At 29.7% G+C, this 22,085-nt stretch overlaps 1 protein-coding gene across 2 annotated transcripts; it reads left to right on the forward strand.

Moving 5' to 3' along the window:
* The first annotated feature begins 10,264 nt into the window (after positions 1 to 10,264).
* LOC114193318 (O-fucosyltransferase 10) lies at positions 10,265 to 17,730 on the forward strand. Of its 2 annotated transcripts, none has more exons than XM_028083056.2 (10): positions 10,265 to 10,873; positions 11,397 to 11,481; positions 11,579 to 11,646; positions 11,744 to 11,832; positions 12,831 to 13,028; positions 13,230 to 13,434; positions 13,546 to 13,713; positions 14,031 to 14,198; positions 15,427 to 15,617; positions 16,963 to 17,101. In XM_028083056.2, exons 1-10 carry the CDS (start codon positions 10,505 to 10,507, stop codon positions 16,982 to 16,984), a joined length of 1,563 nt encoding a protein of 520 aa, XP_027938857.1. In that variant the 5' UTR covers positions 10,265 to 10,504; the 3' UTR covers positions 16,985 to 17,101. The 2 variants fall into 2 exon arrangements, with proteins under 2 accessions (XP_027938857.1, XP_027938856.1); XM_028083055.2 differs by having other exon boundaries at positions 10,269 to 10,873; positions 17,052 to 17,730.
* The last annotated feature ends 4,355 nt before the right edge of the window (positions 17,731 to 22,085 follow it).

Consider the following 22,085-nt stretch of genomic DNA (forward strand, 5'->3'; position numbering starts at 1 on the left):
ATTATAAGTATATAATTATTAATTTTTTTCTAATATTTATATTCTAAAATATTTTTAAAATTGATATATAAAAATATTTTATCTATTCAAAATATTTTAGAAAAATAAACTAATATTTGTAAAATTAACATTTACATATAAAATATTTTAAATTTTAATATCTAAAATGCAATAAAAATATTAAATATTTTAAATTTAAATGTAAATTTTACAAATGTTAATATATATTTTTAAAATTTTAATAATTATATTTTAATTATATTCTATTTAACAATTGAATCTAAAAATTATATTCAATTACTAATTAAATATTATAATTTATAATTAAATTTAAAAAATAAGTAGTAATAATGTCAATTTTAAAAATTAAATGGTTTTATTTTAACAAAATTTGGGACTAAATTAAATAAAAATAACGAATATAGGGACTGAATTGAACAAAAATAACGAATATAAGGACTAAATTGAACAAAAAAAATAATACTACCAGAAATTGACACGTGGCACAATTGTGACTTAACACGTGGACACTTTTTTTGAATTTAAAAAAAATTAAAAAAATTTAAAAAAAATTTAAAAAAAATTTAAAAAAAATCAAAAAAACCAGGAGCTGACACGCGGCATGTACTGTTAAAAAACGTTAACTATTTAAACACCCTTAGTAAAAAGGACCAAATTGACCACAATTTGACGAAAATGAGGACCTAATTGAACATAAAACGAAAATAGGGACCAAATTGAATAAAATCAACAAAAATAGGGACCAAATGTATATTTAAGCCAAAAAAAAAATAAAACTGCAATGTAAGACCCCTTTTTTTCTATTTTACACTTTGTCCTAAGGAGGGGTTGGGCCTGGCCTTTTCGAGGGCCCAAGACCAACCCACTTTGGACCCCCAAGACCCCCTCGTAGTCCCTCACTCTTCATTCTGTCTCATTTTACAGAAAACAGTCCCCCTCCCTCCTCCAAGTCTTGAGCAGCAGCTCTGCTAGGACACAACTAGAGCGTTCCTTGGAGCTAGTCTAAAGTCCTGTCCAAGTAAGTAAAACGCATGAGCTTTGTATTTGTCCCATTCCTTTTCTGCTTAGTAGTGTTGGTCCAACTTGGGGTTGCTCTAATAGTTTTTTTTTTTGTGTACCCCAGATACGTTACAGCTTCTTAATCTATTGTGGTGCTGTGTGAGTTGCTGTTAGGGCTCTCGTTTCCTTTAGCCCTCTTTCTCTCAGGTAAGGGAAGCTAGGGTTTCACTTTTTTTAAGTTGTTTTGCTTGTTCCTATTTCGTTTGGCTAAGTTTGATTAGTGTTTTGTGGAATATAAGTCAAGATCGGGTGTATTTCCAAATTAGGGGTTCAAATATTCATAAAACTGTGATATTTGACGTTATATCTCGTATTTTGGAAGCGTCGGGTGGTCGCTGGGCGAGTGATTGGTCGTTGGGCGAATGTGTCATTTTTTTGATATGCGTAGTTTTAGTAAAATTGACTTTCCGACTCATTAACCGTTGGATTAAGCTCAAATTTGGACATTTGGTTCATAACATGCTATTTTGTGGTTTGACCGGTTGGATCGTCGATTAGATGTCTGTAGCTTGAGAAATGTGTCACGCATTACTGGAATGATTTTGGTTTTGTGATAATAAATTTATTTAGGAATTTTGGTGTAAGAATTATGGTTGTGTGTTGTGCTTGATTGTATGGAATTGCAGGTACTTAAATGTTGGCACTCATTTATTTAGGATGAATACTATTTTGTGATATATGTATGTCATGGTATGCATTTATAAAGTATGAGATTAAATGAAATCTTGTTATGTTGAGTATGAAATGGAAAACATGACTTGTTTGATTGGTGGTGGTTTGGCATGAGAATTGAATGCTTGATATGGCATGTGGATTTTGTTGGTAAAAGAGTTTCAAGGGAAACTCTTGATGATGGTGGTTAGTGTATACCTTGATATAGGAGATGTCTAGATAAAGGAAGGTATCCTGAACTCTAATAATCGTTCACGCTCACATAGAGTAGAATAATTTATGTAGTGAGAGTGGCAGGAGGTCCTAGTCTTGGGACATATTGGGCCCAAGACATTAGAGGATTAACCCTGTGTGTGGTTGGGTGATAACCCCTTGCGTCTAGACTCTGTAGAGTTTAGAAACCAGCACAGGTGCATACTTCCTTTAGAATTCTATATCAAGAGTATGATTTGGATATTGAGTTAGAGAGTCATTTAATTGTTTGCTTTCACATGTTTTGGGTGCTTATTGCTTTGCTTGTCTATAACCTGTTTTATAATCTGCTTGCTTAATAACATTTTAAATATTTTACTCTAGCTTACCCTTTCTCTTTGTGTCTGTTCTCTTCTTTGGCTTTTTCCTTTTGCAATGATCACCAAATCCTTGCTGGGAGCAGATGTGGAGACTCTTGGTGATCGTGATGTTGGCGGGGAGGCTGCGATGTAGTTAGGCTTCCTAGATCCTTTATTGCTCATTGTTGAGCCTTTCTTCTTGTGTACTGTTATCTTGTAGTTTCTTGCTCTTTGAGCAAATTTCCAATTTAATCTAATTTGAGTTTAGATTCTATTCAAGGCATTGTATTGTGTCTTTGGGTTTCCATTCCAGTATAATGTGGGATAACTGAAAAAGGTTAATTCTAAATATACTTTATGTCGATGCCCTATTTGATATTATAAACATGCGGCGTTCTATTTATTTGAATTATTCAATTAAATTGGGACGTTACATGCAACGTTAAAAAAAAAAACTAAAGGTGAAGTCATTATATAAGACGACAACTTCACTATTAGATCTGCAGAAACCAGACTTCACCATGACAACACTGCTTTTTCAAAAAAAAAAAAAGGAAATCGGTTAGGGGAGGACGACTTCACTTTTAATGTCGTCCTCTCCACGACAACTTAACCCATTTTTCTTTTACAAAAAAATTCAAAATTCATGGTCAAAAAATGACCCAGAAATAAAAATAAAAACCAAAAATAACATATTTAACCCTTACAAATAATATAAATTTTATAAAAAATATTCGATGACTTGTAATTTATATAAACTTAAAAAATAACATAATTTGTTTATAACGTAAATGTAATATTTAATTAATGATTTAGTTTTCTAATTTATTATTTTGTTATAACGTAAATAAAATAATAAGAGTAGGTATCGTTAATAATTCATTAATATTAATTAAACATTTCATTACGATATCTATAAATAAAATACTACTAAACATCAATGGTGTGAAAAATCTTTATTATTCTGTTGGAATTTTTGTTTTTGTTTGATTTTGCAATTGTAAAGAATCTGTTTGAGTGTGAATCTTTATATCTTTTTTTATTGTACAAGTAATTGTTTGGGTCTATTTTTGTAAATTAAGATATGTTTCTTTTATAAAAGTTGGGCGGTCTTATTATTTCTTTTTCAAATCATCTTTATTATTATATTTGTTATTGTTAATAAAACAAATAATATTTTAATTTTAAAATAATAAATATTTCAAAAAAAAAGTAAAACATAAAATAATATAGCATGAGACAGAAAAGGTAATAGCAATGCTAATGGTGTATGATTAGTTAGAGCAACAGAAACGAGGTAACACACTTTATTGACCACTTATTGATTGTTAGTGATTAGACATTTGAGTGATATCTTCGACCCACAGAAAAGACACACAAAAAAGAACATAAATAAAAAGAAAATATGACTAATTCATTTCACTTTTTCACGTCCATTATTTCTATGTTTTTACCATTATTTCTATGTTTTGTCATTTTTTGCCAGTAATTAAATCAATTTCATAAAAGAAAATGGCATACAATTTTGTGATAATTATACAGTGTTGAAATTTTGTGATATCCTTACAATATCAAAATTGTGTCATTTGTGATAACTTTGCATTGTTAAAATTTTATGAATGAGGCTTTTCTACTCCACATTTAGGGTGTGTTTGCTTGGTAGGATAGATTTAAGAGAGAGTATGAAGATAGATTTGGATAGATTTAAGAGAGAGTGTAAAGATGAATTTGTGTTGATTTGAGTATATGCATATATATTTTTTAAGTGGATTTAGAAGATAAAAAGAGTGGATTTGGAGATGAATTTTGTAAAAATTAGTGAGTGATTTGATTGATGTAATAGATTAAAAAAAAGTTTTAATTGATAAAAATTTGAAAATTACTAAAATATCCTTAATGGTAAAAACAAAATTAAATGATAATTAGATGAATTAAAAATATTAAAATTTAACAATATAGTAATTATTATTAATTATTATATATATTTTTATTATTATTAATTAATTATAAAAATTATTATACATATTTTCAAACCATCCTCAGGATGAACCGTCAACTTTTTGTGTGAGATTTTTTATGGAGGGAGATACTAGGTGTTAGAAATATTTTAATATAATTTATAAAATAAAATAATAAAAATAAAAATTATACTGTTACTCATGTTTTTATAGACCTTTAATTTATTGGTTAATGTTTTTAATGGCTAACGGCTATATTTTTATTACAATTTACTCCTTTGTCTCGTTTTGCTACCTATAAATACCACCTAGGTGCATGGGGAAAAAACAACAATATCAACAAAGACAACAAATACTAGAGTTTTCTCAAAATTTTTCTTCTTTCCTATATTATCTTTAAGATAATGGTGTTCATAAGGTTCGGAGATCCTTCGCTGCACTCGATCGATTTGACGAGTTGTTGTATCTTGGGAGAGAAACGCATATGATAAGAAACACATATGATTGTGTATTGATATATTTGTTTAGTCCTGTGCAGTAGGGGCATTTTCTCTCTAAGGATAGCGCTATGCGTGCCTCAACCCAGAATATTTCTACTCCTTACCGTTTATCTTTTATTTATTATTGTTATTATAATGGTTGATCTGTGATTAATATTCATTATTTTATATATTGTCTTAGTATTATTATTGATTTAACAATTATTATTATATTATTTCATATTTATATTATTATTATTATTATTATTATTAGTATTATTTGAGTAATCATTTTCTAACATTCTTAGAGAGAAAACTTATTATCTTACTATTTCTATTTTTGATTACTCATCTGTATTCATTTCTAAAATTAAAAATAATATAGAGCTGAAGACTGAAAACACATTTTATGAACTAATGTGTTTCTTATGGTTATATTTAAATCAGTTTCAACTAAGCCTAAAAATTGAGGTGTATAATTGTTTCTATTTCTATTGGTAACAATAAATGAAATTATGCATAAATAAAATTCATGCTCATTGAATCATTTTTTGTGATGTCTATAGCTCATGCTTATGTTGTTATATTAATTTATGCTTTAATATTGTATATTCTTACCATTGATAAAGATGTTCTATATCATGTATATATTTTAAGTGTTTGTATGAAAATAATTATAAAATAATTTGTGTTACTAAAACTTCTATTGTGTTATGGAAAACACTTGAACTAAACTTTGCATTTGCAAAGAGAAAAAAAATTAGCTTGATATTTATATGAAAAAAAAAGTGATTGATAATAAAGATAATCTTTATCAAATTTATGAATTCAAAATGATTGTTTATGAAATTAAAATGAATTATTTTAATTGATATCATGTTTAAGATCATGTAAATGTTGATAAAAGAAGAAATCTTCATATCAAAAATTGAAGGGATTGAAAGGATGGTCAAGTAAAAACTAAACTTGTCTTCCAACATTTATTTTAAAAAGAAAAGTTTTTCATGTTTCTGAATTTAGAAATTTTCTTGTGCTCAACAAGGTTATGAAGTGATTTCCAAGTACAATAACATTATTATTTCTAAACATGTATTTTGGTTGGTAAATGATATATTTGTGATGATTTGTTTGAGTTAAGTACATTTATCTTGTAATAAAATATTTAGCTGTTATTCTTTGATTATCACATATGTTGAAAGTATTGATATATCACATGCTATTATTATAATTGTTGAGAAGTTTGGTTAGAGACCATTCAAATTATAAAATTTTGAGGTGCAAAATTAATTAATTAGAGAAGTGATGATACATATCTTTATAAATGAGTGTTTTTATGTGATATTCAAGGTATTATTCATTAAGTAACATATTCATATGGTGTTAATGTAATGGTGCAATGAAAGAAAAAAAAAATGCTTTTGTTTGATGTGGTAAATGTTATGCTTCAAGTTCTAGCTTACCTAACATTATATAGGGTGAAACTTTATATTCAGCTTACCATATTTTGAACACAAAAAATTATGATAAAACTTGTTATGAGTTATGAAAGAGAAAAGAACCACATTTAAAATATTTCAAAGTGTGGGAGTGTCTTGTAAAGGTTAATATACCTTTTAACAAAAAAATCTTTGGTTATTTATATTCATAAATATCTAGAGATGTTTCCTCCAAATGATAAATTATCTAAATTTGTTTGTGATACCTCGGGAACTATTTTTGCCATCTAGTGTAATATTATTTGTATTTCTTCTAGTTATGGCAATATGCCCAATTTCTTGAGATGATTGAAGGTTAATGTAAATTGGATATTGATTTTGGTGGCACAAAATCACCTATTGGTTATGCTTATGTTTTAACCTTGGATGAAAATGCCCTATCATGGAAACATGTTAAAAAGTTGTTGTTCTATCATGATCTATTATGCAAGCATAAATGATTCATTTTTCCAATGCATCCTGACAATCAAATTATTATATTTAAAGCTTTTAGTAAAAATGTCAATGAAATTGAAAAATTGACATATGAGAATGAGAGACAAATATATTAGAAACTTAATTACTCATGGTATTGTCTCTTTTGACTTTGTCATGTTAGAAAGAAATATTACAAATCCGCTTATCAAAGGGTTGATGCATCAACAACAAGTATTTGAGTCGTCGAGGAGAATGAGACTATAGCCCATAAATTAGTTGCAACAATGGACACCCATCTCCACATGAATGGCGATCCCATGGAATGGAGTTCAATGGGTAACAATGAAGTTGTTGTTGACTAAAGTACACCAAATAATTTGATTAAATTTTATGTCTCATTATGACGAGGTGTACTATAAATTGTGGCAATAATAAGGTTGAGGTATATGCATATAAAATACCTCTTAATAAACCCAATGGTTGAGGTATCTGCATTATTTTATAAAATACCTTTTAATAAACACAGTGACAATTATTGTAGGGATGTGAGTCACAAACCACCCTTTGAGGGTTTACCTAGTGAGTGTGATGGTGGGGCCGCCATTGTGAGACATGGGTAAGTCTCTAAATGACACTCATGAAACAAGATACATGCACAAGGCCATAACGTGTACCCACTGATTAGAACCTATAATGAACACTGATATTGTATGTGTTATTTACTAAAACCTGGTCACTGGGGATGTAGTTCAAGACAATCAAGTATCTGCATTTTCTTAGGTGAAAGTTTATAAGCACTAGGTGTGAGGGTCAGATCCGGAAGGTTCCTTACACTGAACTACAATATTTTGTTTTGAAAGATAATATATTTTTGTTTTATTTTATTTTTAAATTATGTGGGGGATTGTTAGAAATATTTTAATATAATTTATAAAGTAAAATAATAAAAATAAAAATTCTACTGTTACTCATGTTTTTATAGACCTTTAATTTATTGGTTAATGTTTTTAATGGCTAATGACTATATTTTTATTATAATTTACTCCTTTGTCTCATTTTGTTACCTATAAATACCACCTAGGTGCATGGGAAGAAAACAACAATATCAACAAAGACAACAAATACTAGAGTTCTCTCAAAAGTTTTCTTCTTTCCTATATTATCTTTAAGACAATGGTGTTCATAAGATTCAAAGATCCTTCGCTGCACTCGATTGATCTGACGGGTTGTTGTATCTTGGGAGAGAAACACATATGATAAGAAACACATATGATTGTGTATTGATATATTTGTTTAGCCATGTGCAGTAGGGGCATTTTTTCTCTAAAGATAGCGCTATGCGTGCCTCAACCCAGGATATTTCTACTCATTACCGTTTATCTTTTATTTATTATTGTTTTTATAATGGTTGATCTCTGATTAATATTCATTGTTTTATATATTGTCTTAGTATTATTATTAATTTAATAATTATTATTATATTATTTCATATTTATATTATTATTAGTATTATTTGAGTAATCATTTTCTAACACTAGAAAATTTGACACCAATGAGTCATGAACAAACTTATATAAAAATTCAAGAATTTATTTAGAACTCAAAACTTTAAAATAATGAGTTTATGGATCATTTTATTTATATATTAATCATCTTTTTATTTTTTTATATGATTTGAGACTTATAACTCATCTTAAACTCGTAACAATATATTGACTTTATTTATTTAATGGAATGAAGATAAGCTTGAAAAAAAAACGACTGAAACAGATGTATCAGTATGTTTGCTTTGACATATATATATATATATATATATATATATATATATATATATATATATATATATATATATATATATATTTGTTTTGACATATTCAAACTATTTCAGAATAAAACGGTAAGAGCATTATTTTACACAAATAAAAGTATTATTGGTTACCAGACCTTACTAATGTAGCCAATTCTTTTTTAATAACGGATAGAATTAGTTTATACGGATAGTTTTAATATTTTCATTTGTTCAATCACCACTATAAAATTAAATAATCCAACTACGATTGATCGTCGTTTTATATTAGTGAGATAGACCAACTTGATTTAAAATACTCTTATAAAAACTAAAAAGAAATACTCGTACATAAAATCAATATGATTTTTGGTAATATCATTAATGTTAATTATTATATTTAAGATATTCTTTATCTTGAAATTCGGAATTTTCTTTTTGATTTGTCTTTAAAAGACATATTTTAGAAGACAATATTCATTTGTAGCCAAACTTGTACTACCGAAGACCGATGAAAAATTCGTCGCAGAAAATTCTCCCATGCTAAGTAAGAACTAGATATGGATATAAAAGTAAATAAAATTTTTGAGTGACTACTCCTTATGAAATTAACATATATTTAAATTTGAACGCTTAAATAAAAGTTGAAAATATAATCAAGATAAATATAATATAGAGTTTAGTTATTAAGTAATTATACTTTGTTATATATCATCATCATTCACTTATAAAATATCTTCAATTACAAATATTATTAACATATATTAATTCTTTGGTTAATTTATGTGAGTAAGAAAACATATATTATTAACAATTTCCTTATAAGACATTTTTTAAGATGTTTGGATTTTGGAACGCTCCCACCAACTTTTCACTCCCCAAATGTTGCTTTCTATGCGAATCCACACATGCATACCAAACAAAATCACGTTTCATTGTTACTTCGCCCTAACGTGGCCAAATACTCACCCATTTATTCCTTCTCAAATAGAAGGAAGCAGAAAATTATTTTCATTCTGTTATTTATTCCTTCCTTACTGCATCCATTCTTAGATGGTCCTATTCTTCAGTAAGGAATACTGCAATGCTTTCTTTTATTTCTTCTTCTGCAAGTTAAGTTCCGTTTCGTTTATTCAACTTCACTGACAAAAATGTTATGCTGTTTTTATTTTCAATTTTAGTGCTTCTAATTTTTTTTAATATTCTTCACCTTTGGTCTCTTTTACGAATTTATCATTTTATAACAATAGTTCAACTTTTTATAATAATACTACAAAATACAATAATTGTTATTTTTATTTTTTATTCCAATATTGTTAAGAAGAGTGGTGAAGCGTTTCAGATAAGAAAATACACCAACCGGGCAATGCGGCATGTTTTTTCGTAAACCAATAAAAAAGTCATATCAAATTTTAACTGTTTAACTGTCAATAAACTTATTATATAATTATAAATGTAACATTTTTATATTTTAGTCAAGATTATTATTATATTGATATTAATATAATAAGTCATAGTTTTAATCTTTCCCGTTCAACACAAATGAAATTAAATAAGGCCAGAAATACATGAATTGAAATATAAAACTAAAACAAGGCTAAAATTAAAATCCGTTATATTTGTTAGAGAACGAAAAACTAGGGTGTCGGAGAATTTTCTCTTTTTAAATTTAGAAAGAATTTTTACATATATTTATTATATCTATTAATATTCTAAAAATAGGTAAATAGATTTGATTTCTAGAAATAACAAGTAGCAAATGAATTTTTACTCTATAATTGTACCAGTTTTGTTTAATTTCCCCTTCTTCTCTATCACTGTGCTTCTCCTCTTTCTGCACCATAACAACTCACTTCTCTCACTCTTTTTACTCTCTCTCTCTCTCTCTCTCTCTCTTAAACAGGACAAAAAAAATCTGATTCCAAACATCTTAACAAAAACCTTCTCAGTTCACACACCCACACTCACTTCACATAACACACCGTTTTCGTTTTCATTTTCACTTTTCACTGCTATCAACCCATTCTCTCTTTCTCTCTCTATTGTCTGGAGAGAGAATTTCGCTATGAAATCCAAAGCCGGAGGAAATGGCCTCACCAGTGAGGCCGGCGGCGGTGGAGGAGGAAGCAGCAGCTCTCCTAGCCCGCCGCCGTCTCCGAGGCGGCAATCCGGTGTTACGCGGTGCCGGAGGAGGCTGAGACCGGCGAAGGACTCGTCGGAGAGTCGGAGGCTGGTCGCCGTCATCATGACGCGGCGGAGCCTCCGATACTTCTTCCTGCTACCGCTGGTGTACATCTCCGGGTTGTTAATGTGTGTGGGGCCCTTCTCCGCCCTCATTGGCCACACACCTCTTCCTGGTTCTCGGTACCGCAGTCACGAGATCTTCCACAACCTCTGGCACCATATCGAAACCGATAATTCCTCTGTCATCGAGGTGGGTAACTGAACGAACGAGCTTGACGCCTCATAATCATAAACCATGTGCTCATTAAATATTTTATTTTCCTTTTTTTTAATTCACTTATTTAATTAATTAATTAATTAAAGAGAAAATCGACCTTAGTTGAGTCTAAATAAAGTGATTAGTGTGTCACAATGTGTATATCTAAATTCGAAAAATGTCTATATCTAGCGTCGGTATCTTCATCAAGATCTAATATGAACTCTTTGATGAAAAAACTGTCATTAGTGCCGCATTAATTCCATTATGATTTACTTTCTGCTCTTTGGCTCACAAAGTTGTCTCCAAATGAGGATAACTTGACAATGTTTGAAGAGCATTTTGTTGGATGGAAGATAGCAGACAGATACAAAATCACCTTGATTTTAATCGGTTTATTTTTAGTTTCATCTGATTTTCCTTTATTGTCACAGTATCTGAAAATAAATTAGCTCAAATAAATCAGAGAGGTGGGTTTTTCTTATAATAGTTTTTTTTTTTTTTTGTCTTTTTGCAGTTGGCTTCTGTGTGGAAGTACAAAAGGAAGTTGAGAGAGCAAAAGCCTTGTCCGAATTTGACAGCTTTGCATCGCGAACATTTTTGTAATCGATATAACTTATAATAATTTGTTGAATTGGAGTTTGGCGTAGAAGCAAAGTTTGTGTGGAATTTTAATTCGGTTGTTTCTCTTAATTTCAGTGTCGCCTGGACTGAATGGTTTTTTGATTGTGGAAGCCAACGGGGGTCTTAACCAACAACGCTCTGCGGTGAGGCAAAGTCTTCCCCCTTTCCTTTATTTGAAGTGGTCTTGTTTAGTTTTAAAAATGGTCTAGTTTTTGACAATAGTGTTTCTTGAATTGTTAGATTTGTAATGCTGTGGCTGTGGCTGGACTCCTGAATGCAATATTAGTTATACCTCAATTTGAGTTTCACAATGTGTGGAAAGATCCAAGGTGACCAATTTATTCCTTATCTTTTAGTTTTGAACCTTAGAATTCTAGTTGTAGTTGAAATCACACGCTGACTAGCTGTTGTGGTGGCTGCTGTAACCACGCAACCATGATGTTGCTGCTGCATCACTTGATTTGGTCTGTGGTTTTAAATCCCACTAACATTCATGCCTGAGAAATTTTGGACAGACATTGTAGGTTAATTTGATTTCATTGTTTGGCTTAGTAATGGTCAATGTGTGACTGAATTTCACAACTCAATAACACGTGAATGATGGGAAATAGGAGTATACTTATCACATTTTTTTATTTTTTTTTTACATTCCTATTTTCACAAACGAAAACACAAACCTTTTCTGATGCTTTTCTGAGGTAGATTGTGTCTTATATTGAACTTCTGTTTACAATATTTCAAAATCTAAAAAAGAAATTTTAAGTTGTTGCCATTTTTTTGAGACAACTCATTCGGTTGATAATGAGAAACCTACGGTCATTCCGTAGATATAAATTCTAATAATCTAAAGAAACTTTGTGACTCTTATGTTAGTTACCATTGTTTAAACCTTCATACCTGTTTTTCTAGAGATTATTTAGTTAAACATGTTTGTATAAGTCCCTGAATTTAATAACGCTCCCATAAATAGAGCCATATTAACATTACTGTGTATGCTCCAAGTACTGAATCTATTTCACGGACCAGAAAACCTAGAACAAGAAGCATATCCTCCTGATGTATTATTTGTTGATCCACATTAATTAGTACACAAAATTTTGAGGTCTATCTTAGCTTTGTGATGTGATTAGTCAAGCGATACTTGATTAGATTTCATAACCATTAGCAATGATGAAATTCTACTAGTAGCCCTTGCAGAACAGTCTATTCAAAAATTAGTAATTAAATATGGAATGCACTGAACATTATTATGACTCTTCTTGGAGTTTCCGTATTTACTTCTATAGTTACTTTACTTCTGTTTAAAGTAATATTATTTCTCTTACAGTGAATTTGGGGATATATATGATGAAGATCATTTTATATCCACACTTGATGGTTATGTGAAGGTGGTCAAAGAACTGCCCGAGGCACTAATGGAGCGGCATAATTACAATATGAGTAATATCACTAACATCAGAGTTCAAGCTTGGTCTCCTGTCAGTTATTACCTTGGAGTTGTTTCTCCTATCTTGCAAAAGGAAGGGTCGGTATTCATACACTTTGTCCTCATCTTTTTTATTCATTCTTATGATATTTAATAAAATGAAACATGTGGGTTTTTACTTTACATAAAATGAGTTTTGGATGAAAATGAACTCTGAAATGAGTTCAAATTAGGCATTTGACACAAAATTGCTTTTTCATTCAAATAATTTGATGTAAAAAAAATTATTTTCAAATGCAGGGTAATTCGAATAGCTCCATTTGCCAATCGTTTGGCGATGAGTGTTCCACCACACATTCAATTTCTAAGATGTCTTACTAATTATAAAGCATTGAGGTTTTCTTCTTCAATATCTGCACTAGCAAACAAATTAGTTTACCGAATGATTCAGAAGAGCTCAAGGACAGATGGAAAATACATTGCCGTGCATCTTCGTTTTGAAGAGGTAATGATGCTCATTCAATTTGTTTGGAACTGGAAGTTTGTGTCAATTCTGTAGGGAAACGGTGAAGGATTGCATCAGCTTTATTATTGACTAAATCTTCTCAATATGCAGGATATGGTGGCATTCTCTTGTTGTGTATATGATGGAGGAGAGGCAGAAAAGTTGGAAATGGATTCAGTTCGAGAAAAAGGGTGGAGGGGCAAATTTAAAAGAAAGGACCGGATAATTTTGCCTGACCTTAATCGGGTTGAAGGAAAATGCCCACTAACCCCACTAGAGGTCTGTTTTACTTTTTAATGCTGATCAGATCTTAAATTCTGTTTTTAGTTTTCTTCTCAGAATAAATCTGATCCATCTCAAGTGCACATTTTATTGACTTCAGAATGTGATGCCATCAATATATTTTGTCGTACCTTTTCCTCGTACTAGATTTTAGTTTCAATATCAGTACATGCTTTCACTTTAATTAATTTAGTGAAAGAATGGTATGATGAAATGAAAATCAAACTAATGTTGCAATGTTAAATTGTGTGAAAAGCTGATATTATATGGAAGAGACTGATGTTAGTTGCATATTGTTTTCCTTAATTACGTAGGTTGGTATGATGCTGCGTGGCATGGGATTTGATAACAATACTTCAATATATTTAGCTTCTGGGAAAATATATCGTGCAGAGAGATATTTGACTCCTTTGATGAAGATGTTTCCCTATCTGTATACAAAGGAATCTCTTGCAACATCAGATGAGCTTGCTCCTTTTATGGTAAAGATCCCCGTTTGTTGGAAAATTAAAACAATAACAAATGTCATGATTTATTCTATGAAACTAGATGGCTTAAAAGTGCTTCATTTTCTGTTTTATTTTGATTTCTTTCTCATAGTAGCCTGTACACGGGAGCATATCAACTTGATTATAGTGTACTTGTTTATAACTCTGCTGAAGCAAAACATTCTTTTCTCATGCAACAAATATTTAAATTTTTTTGTCCTTCCAGTGATTAAATATATAAATATTTATAACACACATTAAAGAAGCTAATTGCAAAAAGAAAAAAACATAATTTGCATCCGATATATAGTTGTATCATCTATATGACCATGTAAGAAAATTTCATAACTAATTACTTGGGCTCGGTGGCTTAGAGTTGTAATAACAAGAATCACTGACAAAAATGGTCGTATCAATCAGTTACATGAACACATAAACATCATTGGAATTGTTTAGAAACCAAATTCTAATGGAAAATTTAAATGAAGTTCCTTTTAATAATTCCCTTTAATATCCTTCTTGATCTCCCTATACCTAATTTGCACAAGGCTAAAAGTCATGCATCTATTCTCTTCACCTTTTCACATGTTCAAATGACCTTGATTGATTAGTTATTTCCTCTGTTGGTATCAACATCGTCTGCTAATATGTAGTCTCTTTGTATCTTTTTCTTTCCTATATGACCGCATATTCTTCTTAATATATTCATTCCTATCTCTCCCTTTTTTTCTCGTGTATTTAAAGCTCAATGTTCCCTACCATAGTTTAGTTGGTCGTGTGCAATAAAATTTCACTTTGAGCTTACAAATTTCTAAGCTATTGCAACCATTCACTAAAATTTTCAAATGTGAGGTCATGGATATGGGTTGGACCTGCAAACTGAATCTCATCAATTTGAAAAAATGATCAGTAGTTTTAGACCTCAAGAATGGACGTGATGATAAAGGATGTAACTAGGTTTCAATTCCGTAAAGCATAAAGTATGTCAATGGCTTTCTATTATGATTCTTTATCCACTCATTCTATTAGTTTGTGTTGTGTCTTGATGGTTGGTTATAACTTGTAACTTGTAACTACGTTTTTGCTGCAATTTTTCTGTGCTCAAAATTACAAATAAAATGAAATCTTATATTCACGTTTAATTTAATTATACTTTTTCGTAGTGTGTATGGTTATGGGGAGTTTCCAATATGCTATAATGCTTATTTTCATATTTTTCTAGGGCTATTCCTCCCAATTAGCTGCACTGGACTACACAGTATGCTTGTCTAGTGAGGTTTTTGTAACAACTCAGGGTGGTAACTTCCCTCATTTTTTGATGGGCCATAGAAGATTCCTCTATGATGGCCATGCTAAGACGATTATCCCAGATAAGCGCAAGCTTGTTGTTCTTTTGGATAACTTGAGTATTAGGTATATTATCTATTTCTCTCCCCCTCATCCTCCATTTATAGCTACTATATACTCTGTTTATACGTTTCAAATGATTGTGGGGAATATTTGATTTGGTTCCATGTATATTATCATATGTTGTCTTTATGAAAACAAATAAAACTTTAGTGATAAGATAATAGTTATTTTTGTAGGATTCACATAGTAGGCACGGATCTGTTCTACGTATAATATATTAACTGATTGGAGTTTCCCCTAGATTTGAATGTAAATCTTATGATTTATATTAAATAAAACTGAAAGGATGACAGTATGTTACTAAATCTTAATTTTATATATATATATATATATATATATATATATATATATATATATATATATATATATATATATATATATATATATATATATATATATATATATATCTTCTTTTAACCAAAGAGTGGACACGTTGATGTTTGGTTTAAACTTATTTTTGAGAAATAGTTGCTTATGTTTTCAGCATTTTTTAAGAGTTGTTTTATATAGAAAATACTAGTTTCCAGAAATAATCCATTCCTAAACACCCACCTATTGTTAGAAACTGATATTTGCAACACTTGAACTTTGGTGTACGAGTATTGATTTTTGTGACATTTTATTGTTAGAGCACTAATTATAATCAGATACTAATCTACCGCTGAATATGCATTATAATAATGTAATGCCACAGCAAAATAAAATACAAGATAGTGAAAAATATCACTTGGTCCTTTGAAAATTTTTATGGAGGGGATTATATACTTCGTCTATTAACCCGTAAAAATGGTGCCTTTTAGCTTCAAGGCTACCATGTTGTGTAGTGATCTTATATACAATGCAACTTTCAGTAGTTTTGTTTTTTTCTTTTTTTTTTTAATTTGTAGTAAGTTCTGTTTTGTTAGAAGTGCTCGCTAGGGCCATGTTTTTCAGTTTATTTTTTAACTTTGTTTTTGTATGATTACGTTATATTTAATAATTTATAGATTGCGTGGTTTGAATCAAACTGTCAATAGGTTGGTCCTTAGAAATTTTTCTTAGCTGAAGTCATAGCTGTTAATGGAGGGGATGGTAGACTCTTGCTTATTAAGCATAGAAATTGGTGCTTTTTAACTTCAGGACTACCAGGATGTGCTATGGTCTTGTATATTATGCAATTTTCTGTTGTTTTTTTTTTACTAGTAAATTCTGATTTGTAAGAACTGTTCGCTAGCACCATGTTTTGCAGTTTATTTTTGAACCTTATTTTTCTATAATTACATTATGTATAATTGTTTAATTTTGTTTGGTTTGAATCAAACTGCCAATTTACTGTAGTTGTCCATCGTTGTTTGAATGTTACATGTAGTTGTCATCTGGATTTAGTTTGAGGGCTTAGGCTATGGCATCACTGGAAAACACTAGATGACGGGAAATATTTGTGCGTCGGTTTTGCAGTTGGAGAGGTTTCAAGGATCAGATGGAAGACATGCTGAGTGAAAGTGACCGCAAAGGAATAATGGTACCTAGAGTTAGAAAAATAAACAGAAAAACTTCTGTCTACACGTACCCCTTACCAGAATGCAGGTGCCTACAGCAGTCTCTTGCCAATCAAATTGACCACAATCTTGACGCTCTGTATAATTACAACAGAACAAAAGCTTAAATGGAACACATGTATCATTTGTTCCATCATCACTGCTCGGCAATCAGATTTATATCATTACCAATTCCAAGGCATTGGTGCTTCAACCTTCAATTCTGCAGCCTTTTGAAGACAAGGTGTGGCTTCTACAACCCTGAAGATTTTGTTTGCATGTTGCTTATTTTACACACTGGACAGTTCAGAGCTCCAATTTAAAGGTCGGAACACACTGTACCAACGTGTTCTACTAATAGATATAGCATAACTAATAGAGACAGTTTTTTCCCCCTAATCAATGTCTTTTGTGCTGACATCTTCATTTTTTGTTTCTTGTGTAAAATTCTTAGGCTTGAAGAAAGATTGTAATCTGTCAAGTGAGCATATTTTTATTTTGACCCATAGTTAGAGGGAGAGATCCTTATAGTCCCGTTGACAAGTGGCTTTGTTTTCCTCCATTCCTCATTTTCTAAATGTAATTTAATGTCTTTTGTATATTCTTTTTGTTTATATCATTTAACATAATCTGAGCTCTTAATTCATCCATGGAAAAACAAGTATGTGAAGATGATATGAAAGGAGTTTGGATTGCCATGACAATACCTGGATCTTTACTGGGAAAGCAGTTTTTAAGGAAACTGAGTTAACATTATAGGATTGAATATAGTTGCGTATAAGAAAGATTAATGAACTCCAACGGTAGTTTTATTTTTGAACATCTCTTTAGTATAGTTCTACAAATTTTACTCCCGCTCAGTGTCTAGAAATTGTCAGTTTTCTTACCACTCAAATGTGGTCCCGAAATCATATTGAAGTTATGCCTACCAATGTGATAGGTATTTGCATGAACACTAATTTGCTTATCAATTATTTTTATTATGCTTATAGAAGGGTTATTTATTCTGTTGGTACTTTTCGCATATGTTGGAATAAAAAATTGTATCATTCAATAATTCATGTGTTCTATTTTCTAATTTGACTAAGGTTAAAATAAAAGGAATAGGTAGTATTAGACTAAATGATGACATTCATTTACACTTTTTATTTATACCATCATTTCATTTTAATCTACTTTCACTTAAAATAATCACTAAAAATCATTTTCAATTGAATATGAAGATCGTTAACTTTGTTTTGCAGGACCTCACGAAAATGAAGAGGATAGACACCGCTAAAAAGGATGAAGGGTTACTTTTTCTTGAATTTCCTAAGTCCAATTTGACTTCTAATTCTTGTAATCTTGTTTCATATGTTACCTGATATAAAGGATTAGGTCATGTTCCTCCAAATGTTTATAATTTGATTGCAAATAAAATTGTTATGTCTTCTTGTCTTGCTTCTAATTTTCATTGCAACACTCGTCAATTAGCCAAAAATAATAGATTATCTTTTAGGAACCCAAATCACTTTAGTCCAAACTTGTTTGATTTGTTTTATGCTAACATTTGGGGTACTTTTAGGGAACATACTTATGATGGCTTCAAATTTTTTTTTTTTTAACTCTCTTTAAGCATAAAAACATATTTAATTGGATTTTCTTATTAAAAAAAATAAGTTTGATAGCGCTTTCATCATACCTTAATTCCTATCATACATTGAAACTCAATTCAATAACAGTGTTAAAACTTTCAAATCTAATAATCCTAAAGAGCTGGCCTTCATTAATTTGTTCTCTAAAAAGGTATTATTTATCAATATTGCTATGTTAGGGCCTTAATGTTTGATTCTAATTCCTTTGAAATTTTTGAGTGAAGGTGTTAATAAGGTTGTGTTTCTTATGAATAGAACTCCTAGTTTAACTTTAAACTCTAAGTCTCCATTTGAAATCTTATATGATAACATACCTAACTATGCTAATTTCAAAGTTTTTTATTCTTTCCGCTATGCTTCCATTTTGTTATCTAGTAGGCACAAATTCACCCCTAGGCAGATGGCGGCGATAATGATATTAGATAGTACTAAAAAATTGCACCAGACTAGACTTAGACCAGTAGAACGAGATCGACTCGCTCTAATATCAACTTGAAGAATGAAGAACCTTTTAAGACTATGCAACAACTAGAAAGGATTTACAATTATTGCTTATTCAAGTCTTCTACTTAGAGAAGACATCTTGAAGAAGAAAGCTTAAGCACGACAACACCACTTAAGAATTTTTAAGTGATAACAATTTTGAGTTCTAGCCTACACATTTTGTTTGATAGAACACTTTAGTATTCTTTGGCAAGCTAAAAGACTAAAACTGATTTTCTATTTGTCTAAAGATGTAAACTTTCTATTCATGAACTTCTTATTGATCTTTTGATAGTTTTCTTTGTAAATCTCTTCTAGCCAACAATGGTTGTTGTTCTAAACAATACTCATTGTCTAGCCAAGAGTGACTATTGTTTTAACCAATACTCAGTATCTAGTCTATTCCAAACAATAACTAAGCTAAGAGCAACAGAGCGGGTATGGTACGATTTGGGTACATGTAGTAGCTCTCTTGTACCCTACCCATTGGATAAATATCTGCTTTATACCCATTTTCAAATTCGTGTGGGTACCCACTTATTTTTTTTAATATCCACGAATATCTACTAGTATTCGCGGGTATTTACAAAAAGAAAAATTAAATATTTAACAATATATTTTAACCATAAATTAAAATAAAATACAATACATAACATTCATAAATTTCAAACAAAGTCCAAACAACCCATTTAAATAGTTGATGATTATGCTCTCATTTAATGTTTAGTTCTAGATTTTTAATTGAATTTTGTTCTTAAAAGATTGATTTAATTGGAATTTCATATGATTGAGTTTATTGAACATGAAATACAAAAATATGTTAAAAATAGTTTTTTAGTTGCATAAATATTCTTTGGATAGTGTGCTAGTATAGCTGCAACTAAGTTCAACTGTGGAAATATATCTTTGTGGGTGATAATTTACCATATATCTTTAAGTAATTTTTTTTTAATTATATCAGAAATTATCAACCAACTATATTTGTCAAATAATTTAATCTCTCCAAATATTTTTAGATATTCATAATCACTATAAAGATAAATGATGTCTATCTTTATCTTCATTTAAAATATATTTGAGAGATTTCAAAAATAGAAAAGTCAAGTCTAAGTCCTATATAAAGAGACCATGAGGAGGCAGAAAAGAGGCTTGAAACTTCGTAGTTTAGTAACTCTCTAGCGGAGCCTAATTTTGTTCTCTTTCTCCCACCTCTCTTCTTCTATTTTTATGTTACTTTTGCATCATGGAGGGCTAAACTTCAAGGGTTAGTTCCACTGTAATTTCTTAATTAGATTCTAAGGTTAGATGAATAAATTTGTTTGTTCTTTTGATTCTTGTTGTGATTTATTTTCATCTTTGTCTTTTGGTTCTTAATTTAGTAAAAGTAATTATTTTTACATTATAGCAAGTTAACACAATGTTAAATCTACATAACAATCATATGAATCCATGGATTTTTAAATTTAATTAAGAAGTTACTTTGGTTAAATTTATAAACTTTCATATGATTGAATAAGTTTTTGCTAATAATTGAGAAGTTACTTTAATTAAATGTGAAAACTTTGATTAGAATTAATCAAATAGTTACTTTGGTTAATTAGCTTTTACTAGATGTAAGAGGTAAAAGAATAGACATGATTAAATATAGTAATATTTAATTGAGAAGTTACTTTGATTAAATATACTATGATTAATATATAAAGTTTTTGTTTTTGATTGCGAAATTACTTTGGTTAAAAGTGAGGATGCCAACAAATTAGTTGAGAAGTTACATTTGATTAATTTGAAATCTTAGACAAGAAATCAATAATGTAGAAAACCAATAATAAATCCTATTTTAAAAAAGTTGTGAAATCAACCTATATTCTTACTATTGCTTTTATCTTTTCAATTTTATTTATTTATTTTATTTATTATTTTGTTTATCTTAATCCTCTTATATTTTTATTATTTTATTTGACTAACTCTTTTGTATAGATTTTATAATAACAATTTTTTTCACACAAGATTTTAATCAATACATAAAGTTCTGAAGTGTGTGCTTTTATAATCCTTATTATTTGTGTTTGATTCATAAAATCATGTTTCAAGTTAGTTTGAGTTTATCTCATGAATATTATAGTGTTAGGACTTATTAGCGAAATAAAGGAATTGAAAAATAAAATAAAAAATAACTGAAAGAAAAAAAAGAGAGTAAAACATTATAGAAAATTATATTATTTAGTAAGAGCAAGGAATCAATTGCTTGGTTTGGTTTGGAACCTCAAATTCATCATAATCTTATTACTTGAACATGACGGACCCATGACATGCAAATGATTACGTCACTAGTACACAGACGCAATAAAATCTCGGGTGAATTTTGGAATATTAAAATGCTGAGGGTGCAGGAAGAAAAGGCCACCAGAAAATGGGTTTGCAAATTGAATAGCTCAAAAGAAAAAGTTCAATCAACGGAGAATATGAGAAAAAAATACGCTTTTACTTCTTGCATCCTCTGAATTTCTAATTGTACTCCCACAAAATTTCAAAATGGTATTTTACTCTTCCTAAAAGTGACTTCTGGGTCATCTATTTTCAAAATCCTTTGAAATGAGATTTCCAAAGCTTTCAAAACATGATTTTCGGAACATAATTTCTAAAAACAAAAATTTTGGAATAGGATTTTTAGAATATGATTTAAGGAACAAGCTTTTCAAAATACACTCTAAAATTAACTTTTTCGAATAATTTTTTCAAAATATACGTCATACATTTTAAAATGAAATTTTCAGAATAAATTTTCTAAAATACATAAAATTTGTTTCAGAGTTTTTAGAATGAATTTGTTTACATAG

Source organism: Vigna unguiculata, chromosome 8 (assembly GCF_037176805.1).
Source record: "Vigna unguiculata cultivar grain cowpea cultivar isolate G323 ecotype 2 chromosome 8, ASM3717680v1, whole genome shotgun sequence".
In the NCBI taxonomy this organism is placed as follows: Eukaryota; Viridiplantae; Streptophyta; class Magnoliopsida; order Fabales; family Fabaceae; genus Vigna; species Vigna unguiculata.